At 27.4% G+C, this 15,598-nt stretch overlaps 3 protein-coding genes across 4 annotated transcripts; 1 reads left to right on the top strand and 2 right to left on the bottom strand.

Annotated features, from left to right (window-relative positions):
• Positions 1 to 323: 323 nt before the first annotated feature.
• Positions 324 to 1,710, bottom strand: Bm18192 (Uncharacterized protein; the record flags this gene model as incomplete). Its single annotated transcript, XM_001891784.1, has 6 exons — positions 324 to 484; positions 706 to 855; positions 927 to 1,019; positions 1,134 to 1,269; positions 1,377 to 1,479; positions 1,649 to 1,710. 6 exons carry the CDS (start codon positions 1,708 to 1,710, stop codon positions 324 to 326), a joined length of 705 nt encoding a protein of 234 aa, XP_001891819.1.
• Positions 1,711 to 5,467: 3,757 nt separating this feature from the next.
• Positions 5,468 to 9,790, top strand: Bm6186 (phosphoribosyl pyrophosphate synthetase-associated protein, putative; the record flags this gene model as incomplete). Its single annotated transcript, XM_043073348.1, has 9 exons — positions 5,468 to 5,556; positions 5,637 to 5,756; positions 6,049 to 6,221; positions 6,353 to 6,468; positions 6,587 to 6,674; positions 8,313 to 8,435; positions 8,818 to 8,888; positions 9,018 to 9,164; positions 9,632 to 9,790. 9 exons carry the CDS (start codon positions 5,468 to 5,470, stop codon positions 9,788 to 9,790), a joined length of 1,086 nt encoding a protein of 361 aa, XP_042929282.1.
• A 1,579-nt stretch (positions 9,791 to 11,369) lies between these two features.
• Bm1990 (Uncharacterized protein) lies at positions 11,370 to 13,273 on the bottom strand (the record flags this gene model as incomplete). Of its 2 annotated transcripts, XM_043073347.1 has the most annotated exons (5): positions 11,370 to 11,483; positions 11,782 to 11,982; positions 12,181 to 12,320; positions 12,397 to 12,483; positions 13,111 to 13,273. In XM_043073347.1, the coding sequence occupies 5 exons, from the start codon at positions 13,271 to 13,273 to the stop codon at positions 11,370 to 11,372; spliced, it is 705 nt and encodes a 234-aa protein (XP_042929281.1). The 2 variants fall into 2 exon arrangements, with proteins under 2 accessions (XP_042929281.1, XP_042929280.1); XM_043073346.1 differs by lacking the exon at positions 12,397 to 12,483.
• Between the last annotated feature and the right edge of the window lie 2,325 nt (positions 13,274 to 15,598).

The following is a 15,598-nucleotide window of genomic DNA, read 5'->3' as shown; positions in this document are numbered from 1 at the left end:
AACTAAATTTTAGTACAGTTGGCAATCAATAATGATAATACGGAATGACAAAAGAACTATTCACGAAGTCTGAACACTGAGTTTAAAAATTAGGGATTACACAAAATGTCATATGAAGTGAAAAGTGGTGAAAAACCATAAAATACGACAAGGAAAGCTAAAGAAAACTCCAGAAATCTGAAAGAAATAGTAAAACGTTTGGAATAATACAGGGCATGTAAAATATGATGCTTATATCAAAATAATAACCAAATGAACGAAGAAAATGGATAAAATGATTAGAATATTGAAAAGCCATGTTCACTGGAACAGTTAGTAATTGTCTAACTTTTAGTCGGAAGCGGCGGTGCATACATCGGTTGCTGGGATGGAGCATTTGGTCCAATTCCAGAGTTATGTACCTGTCCTCCTGCTGGTATCGCTGATGGATCTGGACCAATACCCGAATATGGCGGTGGAGCTTCGTACATATAAACATCACCAGCTAAACAATGAAAATTTTGAAGAGTTAATTCAACAATATACATTTATTAAATATATTTCTAATACTTGAATGCTGCTAGCTGTATTATTTACTACTCAAAAGAAAAGAACTACAATAGCGAAAACTTCTCTGTTTTACAAATCTTGAAACTAATTACTTGCTATAATGAAGAAAAAAAAAAACTGTATATCTTAGTATAAAGAATTTATCCAAAGGATTACCTGGTGGATGATTAGGAAAAACATTCGTTGGTGCTTGAAAACCATTATAATTTCCTCCTGGAGGTATATAATATGTTGGTGGTGCAGCAAAATAATTTCCAGGTGGAGGAGCATAAGCTGGTGGTGCACCGTATGGACGAAAACGCTGGGCTGCAGATGATAAGTAATTACTTCCTACAGAAAGTTAGAAGTTATATCTTATTTTTGGATAGGAAACAAACCCATATCAACAGCTTTTAATAATGCCATTCCAAAGTCAATACATCCTCCTTTGCTGAATGTTAATTTCCAAGTTACTTGTCCATTCCAATTACCTAGAAAAGTTTTTCACCTTGTGGAGAATTAAGTCAGTATTACCTGTAGCAAAAAAAAAAAAAAAAAAAAAAAAACAATTCACATGAGAAAGTTAAAATTTATGAAATATTCACCACCGGGTTGGGCTATAGCAACACCCTTTAAAAAATTGGCCCCAAAAACTGGTTGTTCAAGCTTCAAATCTTTCATGCAATGGAATGGAATCGAAAATGAACGCAGTGAATCATTTTTTCGATTAATAAAAATGATCTGAAACAATAAATCTATAAATTGAAAAATAATCTAAAACAACAAATCCATAAATGTTTTTTTAAAAAAAAAGTAAAAAAGAAACTAAAAAAAAAGAAAGACCGTACACGATGACTGGTCAGATATAAATTTCCGGATTTATTTCCTTTGAAAATATTACTCGGTATATTCTCAAAATGACAGTTCACTTCATCCGTGTACACTAATATCCTTTAAACAAACAAATAATTATTAAACAAAAAAAGAAAAATTAAAATCAGACGAAATGATGAAGCCAATCGCCAGCTATTTGCATATGATATGTGTAATACATCTTATTGTCTTATCACATTCATTTTTGCATATGCAAATTTGCATGAGAAAAGTTATAAAAACGAACATTTCACCATTGTAGATCAATACTCCACGCCCATCAGGTGTATTTGATGTATTCACTGACATTATTAACAGTGATTACTGCTGCAAAAAACAAAAGGAAAAATAGAAAAGAAGAAACAATCAATTCTCATTAATATCATAATTATAATACATATAAGAGCTATTTAACATGATAAGTGATAAGATTAATATACACACCATGTATTGTTTATATATAAATATCATTGTTAATTAACATTTTGTAAGATAAAAGAGAAATACAATCCGAAAAGGAGATTTTCAATTATTTTTTTAATTCAGAAAAAATATTTACCAGAAAAATTTATAAACTTTTAACAATGATAAATACATTTGTTGGCACATTTATTTTACATTCATTCATTAATGTTTATTTTATTTCAGTACGTCTCGAATTAAATTTTAGTGGATGCATTTCGGTAATTGACGAGTACTGATGTTGAGTTCGGTGAAGAACGACTTGATTAGGATGAAGAGCAAAAGCGAAATTTGTTTAATTACTTTTGATGCAATGCAGGAAAATTATTAACAAATCGATTTCACCACATGTAAATTATTTCCTTGCTTTTTTTTTTTTTTTTCCTTCTTCTTTAAGACAAAATTAGATGGATTATTTATTAATACAAATTGTGCACACGTTTAAAGTGGAAACGTTTCGAAATAAAACTGATTGCCGGTTAAATCACTTTGATAGCTTGAAAAAGCATCATGAAAAACATTAAGTTATTATTTCATGCGCAATTTTGATTAGCATTAAAATAAGCATGAAAGATAAGTGTAAATTTTATTGGTTTCAAAATCGATACATTTGTTGATTATTTCAATTGAAAAAGGTAATATACCGAATAATTAATCGTATTCAATCAAAAAATCGGAATATAATAATAACGCAATACAATATGTATTGAACATCATTGTTATTCGCTATTTACTTTATTTATTATATTTACTTATTATTTATTCATCTATTTTTTGAAAATACTATTCAACATATCATCTGTCTTTTATAGTGCACTTTCAGGAAAGTTATTAAAAACAAGTATGCATAAATCTTATTACCTAATTACTATACAGGTAATAATCTGTAATATATATTTAACTTTTTAAACTGAAAAAAAAAAATACATCAGAAAAGTTATATTAGTAATATTACAGATATAAAATAAGTCTAAAAAGCAATAAAAATTCTAACCAAAAATTTCACACTCAATCAAAAGCAACCATATACTAACATCGGTAATTCAGGAATGAATTTAAGTAGCAATGAATCATCAAAAATTATATCACTGCTTTACTCTAATGACAGGCGGTTCAACCATTCGTAAACATTCATCATTTTATCATTTACCATCACTAGCTCTCTGAATATTTTCTTTCCTTTCTCATTACTTACATTTTCACTTTTTTTTCTTACTTCTTCATCCTTTCTAATCTGTTACTCTTCCCAATTTCATACCTTCTCGAACTTTCAGTTTTTTTTTTTTTAATCCCAACCTTATCTTCTATCAAATTATTACACTATTTTCTCGTCTAATTGCCTTTTGTACAATTACAATAGTGTATATACACTTATCAATAACCTCACATTCTCTTTCTTCTTTTCTTCCTCTCTTTTCTCATTCCCACTCTCTTTTATACAGTCAGTATTACGCGATATGTGTAATTGCAGAACAAATAATAATATTTACCGGATTTGCGTACCGTTTTTCAGGAGTGTTCGGTGTTCTTTTTTGATTTTTTTCTTTCTCTTTCTTATTCTTTTTTTCCTCTTTTTCTCTAACTTATTTCATTATAAGTTAGAGAAAAATTATGAAATTAGCTGGGAAAATGAAAAAAGAAAATACATGAAAAAATAAACGTTTAATGTTTGAGGAAGTTATAAGAAAGTATGATTGAATGTAAGTTTTCTATTCGTATATATTTCATTTATCTTTTAGCTCTTATAATCACACAATAACAATATAAAGATGAAGATAAATGCAGGAATGAAATACTGAGCCAATAACTTATGCTAATATAAAAGTGTCAAATTGAATTGTTCACTATCCATATTATTATTTATGGCAAATAATTTGTTAGCTTGAATAGGTAGACTTGTAAAAAAGCTATATACTATATAAAGTAATGTTAAGTAAATTACAAAGATAAGCAGCAGTGGAAGTAGTAATACTAGAAGTAGAAGTAGTAATAGTAGGAGTAGGAGTAAGCGGATTGCAAGGATGATGGTTGAAATCTCGCTGGATGATAACGATGCTGTCACCGACCGTATTAATTTGGCATCGCAATGAAAATTGCAACTATACTCCATCATCATTTCTGACTTCTATTATCAGTAGTTTTGCAAATTGTTATCATCATATAAATTGCTACTGTTAGCGAAGCTTATTTAAGTAACATTTTAAGGATAAAAAGATGAATGACATAAGACAGTAAGATTCCATATGATTAACACCGTTTAAAGGTATGTTTTGAAAAGTAACAACTTGGAAGAATTTTTTCTCTTTTTGATAATTGTTAGATTATAAATTGACTTAACAGTTACCTTTTTCATACATTTTTAGATCATACAATGTATGTAATATGATTGTTGACCTTTTCATCTATTGTTTATTTGCTCACATCTTATTTAACATTATCAATTGGGAAGGTATATGTGGAGTTATTTTACATTATTAATTTTTTTTTAATAAATTTTTTTTTTAGCTCAGTAATTCTTACGATAAGTTCTTACATAAGATGGAATTGCTAGAAGAAGTGAGTGAAAGAAAATTGGACTTAAAAATTTTATCACAGATTGTAGGGAAATTCTGTGAGTTTAAGTGGGCGAATAAGAAAAGAGTGTAAGGTAAAATGACAGAGAATACTGAGGTGTAATTTTGAGAAATAAAGTAAGATTTTTGAAGAAATGGAGAAAAGTGAGAGAAATTATTTTTTTTTTTTTTTATTATCTTTTTCAATTATTTTTCACTCGTAATGATCAGGCTTAATTAATCTAATAATTCTATTGAAGATGCATTTTCAGGATGAACGAATGTCAAGTTATCTTCCGCATCAAGTATTTAGTGAAACCGCAGAATTAAGCTTCTCGACAGCTTCCGCATTAAGTATTTAGTGATCATATAGATAGTTCATGCGAAGGAATTAAACTGTTGACTTTTTCGGGATATTTAAGTTATTGTGGGTGTAAGGTTTGAGTAGTTTTCTGGAATTATTACATCAAGGTTGCTGGTTCCCCATCAGTTTCCTTCTCTCTTCTTTTTTTTTTATTTTTTTTGTACACAGTAGAAAAAAGTATTAAAAATTCTGATGTGCTTAAAAACAATTCATTTAAAACTAATATTCAAACAAAAAGTATCGGTAAGAAGAGAATGAAAAAAAAACATGAAGTTTTATGAAAAATTTGGTCTCAGCAGCAATTCATTCTTTTTTTTCTTCGGGATTTTAGTCATGTCGTAAAATGTAGATGAAGAAGTTTATAAGATCTAATTGAAATTAAGGTTTTGTAAGAATTTACAATAAAACTTTGGTTGCATCCATAAAATATTTCATTGTAGTATTGCTTTCCTTCTATCTCGTATTCATTTGAACAAACTCTTAGTTGACAATAAGTAATTATAGTTTTTTAAGATAATTATAGTTTTTGAAGTGCTAGGAATCTAAATAAATACAGCATAACTTACGAATAAATGTGGTAGCGTTTGTCTTTCACTTTCATCAATTTTAATATAATACGCTATGAATGGCTGTGAATTTTTCACCACTTAGTGCTAAATCATTTTTATTCTTTTTAGATTTTTGAGAAATGTCGGCTCGGTACTTTACTGATCAAAGTACTGGCATGGTATTGTTAGCCGGGAATTCCCATTTGGAATTAGCAAGACTAGTTGCAGAGTATGTTTGTTCTGTTGTGAATTTTTCTCTTGTGTTTTGAAGATTGCATTAATTTAAGGCAAATACAAATAATTTTGCAGGCGCTTGGGAATTAAGCTTGGAGAAGCGATTATTTACAATAGAACAAATCGTGAAACTTCAGTTGAAATTAAACAGAGTGTTCGGGGAAAACATGTATTCATTCTTCAGTCTGGTTCAAAGTAAGTTAATAATTCGCTTATTGTTGTAAAATTAGAGCGAATTAGAGATACGTATCTGATTAAAACCATGGAAAAATAACTTTGTCTGTAGCGAATTAGAGATACGTATCTGATTAAATATGGAAAATAACTGTTAGTACAGCATGCAACTTCACTTTAGATCAATATTGATATAAACCAGAACATTTTATATCTTTCAGACCTTTGTTCCGTTCATTTCATTGGTTAGTTAAGTTGTCAACAGTTAGTCTTTTTTTTTTTTTTTTTTTTAAACTAACTGATGAAATTTCAGAGATGTGAATAATAACATCATGGAACTGATGATATTAATATATGCATGTAAAACTTCAATGGCAAAAACGATAACAGTAGTGATGCCATATCTGCCTTATAGCAAACAGTGTCGAATGTTACGCCGATCGTCCATACCAATGAAGCTTATCGCTGATATGATGTGCAATGCTGGTTATTATTCTATTTTCTCTTTGTTTTTTCTTCCGTTTGAGAAAATAATTGGTTTATAGTTTGTGAAGATCACTGAATTTGGTTAATACAAATGTTAATGCTTGTTTAATGATGACAAAAAGAGATTTCAGGAGCGACACGAATAGTTTCTCTCGATTTGTACAGAAAGGAAATCCAAGGATTCTTTTCAGTACCTGTTGATAATTTGCGTGCTTCGCCTTTTTTATTACAGTACATAAAAGAGAATGTTGGTATTTTTTTCGAAACTTTTTCTTACTTTTATAAATTGATTATATTTTCCTTCAACTCAATTTCATATTAATGAATTTATGCATTATTTCGTTGTTCAAAATCAGAAGATTTAGATACCGGATTATAAAAATGCTGTGATAGTTGCAAAGAATCCCGGCGTTATGAATAAAGCAACATCCTACGCAGATCGACTGAGATTAGGTAAATATATCATATTGTTCTGGTTGTCACTTTTATTTCAGTAAATTTTGAATTTAAAACAAAATTTGGATAAGCCATCAATGAGATAAAGGGATCCGGGATCCATCATAACTGGGAATACCTAAATTTTAAGTAGCTCTAAACGATGCGGTCAATGTCAACCACATGAATGATATACATTTAATCCATCAAGCTCTTTCTTAAGGTGATTAATAGTTTGCAATTAATATGTATAATTTTCCTGTTGTTTGAAGTTTCTTAAAATTTGTTGACAGGTGCTTAACTTTTCAGAACATAGCGTTATAGAGAAAAGTTTTTGGGAGCCTTGAGCTTTTTATGAATTGATAGCAAGATTCATTTTATGTCTTATTTTTAACAGTTCAGCTTAATTATTCGTTCAACCGATTACCTCAAAACTATTCTGATTTTAAAAGTTGAAATTCTCATTACTTCGCATAGCTTAGAAAGCTGTAGACGAACCTCAGTATACATGAATCTAAAATATCTGATTGTGGGTTTTTTCCCTATTTTGATATCCCTTCTTTAGTTCTGGTAACATACATATTGCGCTGAAAAGCTCAGGTCATAGTTTTAATGCAAATTTCAGTATTTTCGTTATTAACTTTAGAAATATTTTCCATGCTTTCGTCTACAGAAGCAAGAGGTTTGTATGATTGTTGTGTGGTGGATTGAAACAAATTGATATAAAAATTCACTGTGTGATAGACGAAATATAGAGGTCTGACTAATTTAGCTGACGTCGTTACTCCTTCAAATTGGAATCAAAGCATTAATATTAACACTAACAGAGATTGTTAGGCTTACGTATAAAATTAGAACCTTATAACTAATCGACAAAATGCAAACTGATATAGTTTTAGCACTAAAATGCAAACTGATAGAAAGATATCATCTATGGAAAAACCACATAATTGGAGTTTGAAGAAATTTGGGGATCGAAATTCAGAGTATTAGGGTAATTCATGATCATATTGAAAACATGGGTAGTTCATAATCATTGAAAATTTGTGATAAATGGGTAGTTCAGAACGTTTACAAATAAATTTAGCACAATATTATTATCAAAATTGTTGAAAAAGTATAGTGAATTCAATGGTTTAGTTTGTTATGGTTTCACGTATTGCACTAAAACTACATTATGTCATTGAGCAAACTGCTTGTGCTTATATATATATATATATATATTTTGATCTTGCATGATAAGCATGCATGCTATGAAAAGTTTTCACATGTCTTGTGCACTTTCCAATTCTGCAGTTTCTGTAACTTCTGGAAAAATCTTTCGTTTCCAAATGATTATTTTATCTGTTGTAAAGATTATTCCTTAACTATTTTTAGCAGTTACTTCTAAAACTTCCGATATTATCTTAAGTAACGATTATTATATTAAATATTTTCTTTTTCTTTTCATTATTTGATCATTTTGTATAAGACAACGTTTCAAAAAACCGCATCATCTCAGTCACTCATTTTCGAAAATCGCTACATATTACATGAGGTTTTAGAAGTTTCCACCAGCACTTTTTTTTGTTATTTCGAAAAACTTGGCAAACAGAGATTTGCGTTTATCTCCGAGAAACTTCTGTCTGTTTTCTTCAGTTTTAAACAAAATTTCAGGTGTTGCTGTCATACACGGTGAACAGAAAGATGTTGAAGAAAGTGGTTTAGAGGATGGACGACAAAGTCCACCGCTGGATGGTAAGCCAAACGAAAATCTCACCGCTTTTGAGATGTTTCCAGGTAGCGTTTCTTTTTGACACGAAACAATATTAAATAAGTTTTTCAACCAAAGAGTTATTCAACTACTTTCGTCGTTTAATATCAAATCTTGCTTAATAATTCACATTCACGATTTACTATTGCTTCTCTCAAACAGTGCTGAAGGTTTAGCAAAGTAGAGAATTTGCCGTATGAGTTGAAATTCGTATCGAGACATATGAAGTCCACGGGAGAAATTAATAGATAGTCATGCACTTTAGTTTTTGTAAAATCCAAAATTCCTAGATATGAGGCGCATTTAAAGTGTTCTCTGCTGTTTTCTTTAGATGCTTTGTGATGCAACTTTTGTTTAAAGCTTTGATCGTGATGATTCATATTTCCAACTCTTCATGACATATTTTAGCTCAAGTTGCAAAAGAAAAACCTCCACTAACAGTTGTTGGTGATGTAGGTGGACGTATAGCAATTATGGTGGTAAGTTTCGACGACTTGAGTATCTCTTCTTTTATTGCATGCAATAATCATTTAGTTGTAAAATGAGTTTAGTTTTAACAAGAAATCAAATGTGAATGCTTTCTAGAAATTGTTCATATTCATTTGTAGGATGATATGATCGATGATGCGCAATCTTTCGTCGCTGTTGCGCAAGTGTTAAAAAATCATGGTGCTTATAAAATTTATGTCATAGCTACACATGGATTATTATCAGCAGATGCTCCTGATCTTCTTGAATCTTCACCCATTACTGAGGTAAATTTTGTAATTGTTCATGTAATTGTTCCTTATTCATTTATTAGGTAGTTGAAATAAAGTTTAGTGTTTTATATCTTTTTTCCAGAATTCCATGAAATAAATAACATCCACAATGTTTCTTTATTGATTTTTTTTAATGATCCTGAAGTAATGGTAACAGAATTAGTTTGAATGTTGGACAATAGACTGTTGTGTAAATGATTCAGCCAAGATAGTAAACAGATTTTAAATTATTAGATAGCTAGCTTATCAGAAGTGATAAAAAGGGGAGCAGTATTTATGGGTATTAAGGAAACCAATTTATTTGATAATATCTGGCACATATTGTAACATAATTTAAACCAATCTAGTAGATATACTATATAAAAGTGATGTAATATGAAAATGTCATTCTATTGCTTATTATTTATTCATTTAATTTATCCACTACATTTCATCATTCATTTCCATGAAATAAAATTCAGGTAATTGTAACAAACACAGTACCCCATGATGTACAGAAGCTGCGCTGTCATAAAATTAAAACAGTTGACATATCATCGGTGTTATGCGAAGCAATCCGACGAATTTATCACAACGAGTCAATGGGGCAAATGTTCCGAGGTGTAACAATTGGTGATTGAAGTTAAATGAAAATTAGTACTGACAATCATTAAAATGATTCAGTGCAAGTGCTTATAAAGATTTTCTGTAAATTGATAATTCTACACTACCGGTTTTTTTTTTTTTTTTTTGGATAAATTTTCAGACTAATGATGTAATCTATCCAGAAAACTTTTTTTTTTTCTGCACATTATTTTTCATATTGTTGCCATTAAATGGTGACTCCAATAATTGCACACCAGTGTGTCTATAACTATCCTCTTATTTAGTAATATCCATCTGTGTCATATGGTGGTCCTAACAAATAGTTGTTCACATATTAAAAGTAAGTAAGTAAAGCTTCAGAAGAATATGTGAAAAATTGTTAGCACATGAGAAATGAACTTCAATTTTTGTTAATCTAGGCTAAGTAAACTATGAAACTCAACTAACTTTAGCCGAATAATTTCTCATTTCTTTAACAGTTTCATTAAGGCATGTTTGAAATTGCTTTCGAGATTTTTATTTTTTTTTAATCATTTTGAGAGTTATATTAATTTTCACTTTCATTCATTTCATTCACTTATAAAATCGAACCATCATGTTGGCAATGTTCCAATAGTTATCGATAGCTTTCATCTAACACTGACAAAATTCCAATCAACTTTGTATTTCTAAATTAATGTACTTATTTTCAAGGGACTGAAAAAAGCTATTAGTATTAATAATATTATGCATTATTTTCATGGTTTCGTTTTCTAATAAGATATTCACGTACAAGTATTTAGCTTTTGATATCAGGTTCTTGTATATGTATATATATATAAATGTATATGTCATTTCATTTATATTTGAGCAGTGAGATGAATAACTGATCAGGTGGTTGATGATTATAAGCATCTGTTAATTTTACTTTTTGTCACTTTTTTTGTTTCGTGAAAATGAGTAACTTTAATATTAAAAAGTAATAAAGTTTTAGAATGAAAATTCATTTAATTATTTCCTTAAACAGTGAAATTTGATCTTGAAAATTTAAAAAACAACAAAAACTAGCTAAATGGTTTATTGCTTTTAAAACTTTGCTAATCGCTTAATCCAATTAGACTCATATATAAGCGAATACAAGACAATTTCGTGCTGTAACGTAATCTGATACAATTAAGTAATGCTTTATTTCGATTAGTGTGCAATAAAAGAAAGAAAAAAGTCACAAGGAGACAAAAATCGTCAAATACATGGTAATTTGAAGGACAGTTTATCAATATTCGAAGAGATAACTAATTTGTTGAAATTTTTATGACTAATAACCTTAATGTACTTCTCAGTGATGCTATGATATAACTGAATCAGGCCAAAATGATAAAGAGAAGATAGAAAGTTCTAAAAAAATATAAGCTTGTTTAATGTATGGTAATGATAGGCGAGACGAATCCTTGCAAATTATCACTCTCAGCTTTCTCTTTTAAATTGTTATAGATTTTTTAAACTATTCATTTAAGCGATTGTCTTCAAGCATCTGTTTTCAAATTATCCATTTCATTCTATTCATATTTGTTAACTATTATACATACGTAATTCTCCTATATATCAGTTATCAGTTATCAGTTTAACTAACAGTTATCATCGAAAGATGAGTGTTTGCATTGGTGTAGTGAATGTAAGACAATAATGCATATATCGACATCGTTCCTTCAAATAACGATAACAGTTATGAATAATCATTAAATACCAGCACTGAAAAAGAAAATTTTTAAACTTTAATTTTTAAATGATTGAATAAATTAGGAAAAAAGAATTCTTATTACTTATCATATAGTTAAAAATCTTTACAATAATTAGTTTCATTTTATTAATTCTTTTCTAGCAATAAAATTTATGCATTTCCATCTTATATTTTAGATTTAATGACAAATTTAATCCATATTTGATCAATTTTCTACGTTTTTTTTCTTATTTTTTTAAACAATGTTTTTTTTTTTTAAAAATGAGCCAAATAATAAATCAATACAAAATGATTATTATATTAAATTACCTGTAATATAAGACAAATAAGGTAAAGAATGAAAATAGTGATAAATCGAGCGGTAATTTCAGCATCCAATGCAACAGTGGAGGTACCGGGATACTCCTTAAATGATGCCGCATTCATCAATCGATAAAATATTGTTATATTAGTGGAAAATGCAATGATACCACATGTTAAGCCAAATGCAAGTATTAATACAACAATTATCTATAAATAAAACATTCAATTATTGACAATTTGTAACAAATTGTGCATTAAATTTGTGAATTTTAATGTTATCTCCAATTTTTAAATTCTAATTTGGGATATAATTTCTTAAATTTAATGATTAAGAATTAAAAAAGAAACAGTTTGAATGAATTTTTTATTTTTTTTAATCTATGATAAAAAAAAAGATCAACTTGCCTGTACAATAAGATGAGGTATTAAGAATGCAGCAATGTTACGAATTAGTCCAACAAAAAGTAAAAGAACTGCTAAAAAGCTAATAGCAATGCATATCATTGATACAAAAGATGATTGCATCACATAACTATCACACGCACCTGTAATTAATACATAATAATAATAATAAGAATTAATTTAAAATAAAAATTTGGAGTTGAGAAAAAAATATTCGACCTGTAATTTTTTCATATTCAGTATCATGCTCTGCAATTATAAATAGCGAATTAATGAGAAATATTAACAGCATTAAAAGTTCGGTACCTGAAATATTTTGATAAAGTTTGAAGTATTTTGTTGGATTGTTGTAGAACTAAGTTTTAATAGATAAAATGCAAAAAAAAAAAAAAAAAAAAAAGATCCAAATTAAGCAAATTTTTTGTTTTTTTTTTTTAGCTATTGCATTTAAACTATGTTATACTTTTCTTCTTAAAACTGTTATTTAATTTCTTTTGCTAAAACTAATAGCTTTTTCTTTTTTTTAAAAGATAAATTTACAAATGTTTTTTATATTATGTTCATATTTAGACTCAAAATGTTCAGTATTTGTAATAATAATCAAACTATTCCAAATTTCAAAAAAAAAAAAAAAAAAAGGTGTATGCAACAATACCTTCTAATTTATCACATTATCAATATTTATTGAAATATTAATTGCGATTGAAATAACTCAGCATTTTACTTCATTATAAGAAAATAATTTTTTTTTTCTTAAAATTATTATATTTATTATTCAATTATCCACTGTTTATTCCATATTTAAATTACTTTCAACTTAATCACATTTTAATATTTTAATAACACATTATTTTTTGTCAAATTCATTTCTTATTATAATTTATCCTTACGATTTATATAAATTTAAAAAAAAAAAAAAAGAAAAAAATTTACCAGCAACAATAAGAGCTCCAGTTTTTATGTGAAAACAATTACAAAGACAACGATAATTTTCGCAAGATTCATTAAATTGAATCGTTTTAGGCATCGGATCAGTTACTGGGCCATTAATTTCTTCAGCATCAATAAACGCTGCATGCATAATTTCTCCATTCATTATTAATGTTTCAATAAAAAAAAATCAGAAAATTTTTGTCGAAATCAATTAATAAATACTCTGTAATTAAAATACAATACATGAATTTATATTTATATATTAATTATTTCAAAATATTAATGAAATATAGAGCTAAGAAACGGTAAGCAATGAATTATAATTTTCGTTTTATTTTAAATAATTTATAAAAGTTAGTAAGCCAACATGACCAGCACCCAAAAAAAATGCATATAAAATAATCAATAAAGTTGATTAAATAAGCTTATACTTTCAAGTTTAAATTTTGAAAATACTGAGTGAAATTTTAAAACAGTAAATAAATGGCGTTTAAAATATTGCTGAAAAAAAAAAAAAAAAAAAAAAAAAAAACAAGAAGTTTAAAAAACGGAAAATAGAAGTAGAAAGACGATTGTAAAAGATTTAAAAGGAGAAAAATTTGTTGATGAATTACTATTTTTAACTTAATTGAAATCAAAAAAAAAAAAAAAATTATATGAGCAATTAAAAGATGCGAATTAGAGGAAAAGCTGAAATTGAAGGAAAGCGAGATAAGTAAAAAATGCTTAAAAGATTATTCGTAATTTAGAATTTCCGCTTATTTAATTTTTCAATTAATGCTAACACTGATAGCAAACATATATATTGTAATATTGCAACTAGGCATCTAAAATAAAATTAAAACAATGCGCAATAATTGTTGGAGTTTGAAAAGATATTCCAATATTACAGTGCTTCATTTAGGATGAAAAAAAAAAAAAAAAACAATGGCAATGTTTGTTTAAATAAATGAGTAAGTTGACATTATTAAATAATATCAACTAATTTAAATTTTGATAATAAATTGCGTTTCTTGAACAAATATTAAAGAAGTGTTTTTTGAAATAATCCAAAGTAAAACATTTGTTTGTTTTATTAATTTTATTTGACTAATAAAACATTTTAAAACGAGAAAAGTGCAAAAAATATGATTAAGCAGAAAAAAAATTTTTCTTTAAAAGAAGAGAAAAAAAAAACATAATAAAGTAATGTGAAAAATCAACATTCTTGAAATTATTTAAATCATAATCATTACTGATAATTCTTTATCATCTTTGTGTTAAAAGAATTTTTATCATCGTAATGCTTCGTATCTCATTTATCAATCATAGTTATATTATCACCATATTAATTTTAATTATAACCTTAACTTATAACTCATGAATCTAATACTAACTACCAGAAGTAGTAATAGTAGTAATCGGAGCAGTGATATAATAGTAAATAGCAAAGTATTGGAAGTAAAAGTTGAAGAAGATACATATTCTCAACCAATTTAAGAAGTAGCGATAAGTGGAAAATTGAATAAAGCTGTTCACATGCTAGTGATGTAAGCATTATTGATTTTGCATTTAAAAAAGTTGCAACCAATAAGTTTTCCTAGTGACATGTCATCTCATATATCACATTTGTGTTATCTAACCAGTTAATTTCAATTACTCATTAACCTTTGGAATGTGTATTCACATATATGCTAATATAATATATAAGCATAAAATGAAAGCAGAAAAAAGAATAAAATTTGATTTGATGAGTTAAATTAATGCATCATTATGTTTCATTGCAAATAATCATTTAGTTGAAAAATAAATTATTAACATAAATTTTCAAAATGCTTATTTTAAAAAGAGACCTCAGTTCGAGATTACCAAAAGGATAAATTATGTTCATATTAACTATTAACATACAGCACTTGCATTAAGTTTTGAAATAATAGTAGTAATATTTAATTTAATATTAATAAATAATATTTAATTAGACATTAATTAATAAATAATGCTACTAACATTACAATAATTTCATGTATATATATATAAGTACAATTTCTTCCCATGCATTCCTGTATAATAACTGTGTGAATAAATGTTTTATTATTGCAGTTAAAAGATTTTTAGATTTAAATTTATTTATAAGGACATGCAGCAGCTAGAGAAGTAATTGCACTTTTAGAAATGATAATGATATGATAATGTTTTTTTTTTGATAACAAAAATTATCAACAAATTGATGAAAAAGATGCAAGATAAGAAGAACACCTCATTATTATTATCGTCATCTTTACATTGATAATCATAATGATTATCATCATCTATTATCATCATCGTCGCTATTTGCATTCTTGTTATTTTTATTAATAATAATAATAATCATAAATAAAAATGAAGTGAATGAAAAGTTAAAATTTTGTTATAAAAGTATTGAACAAAGCTGAATAATTATTTTATCCGATATTTAACTATTAACTAATTTAATTGTTATATGTTATTGTTTACATATGTTGGTTTATTC

This window comes from Brugia malayi, assembly GCF_000002995.4.
Source record: "Brugia malayi strain FR3 genome assembly, contig: Bm_v4_ChrX_scaffold_001, whole genome shotgun sequence".
Classification (NCBI taxonomy): Eukaryota; Metazoa; Nematoda; class Chromadorea; order Rhabditida; family Onchocercidae; genus Brugia; species Brugia malayi.
This window is presented reverse-complemented; position numbering and strand designations above follow the sequence as displayed.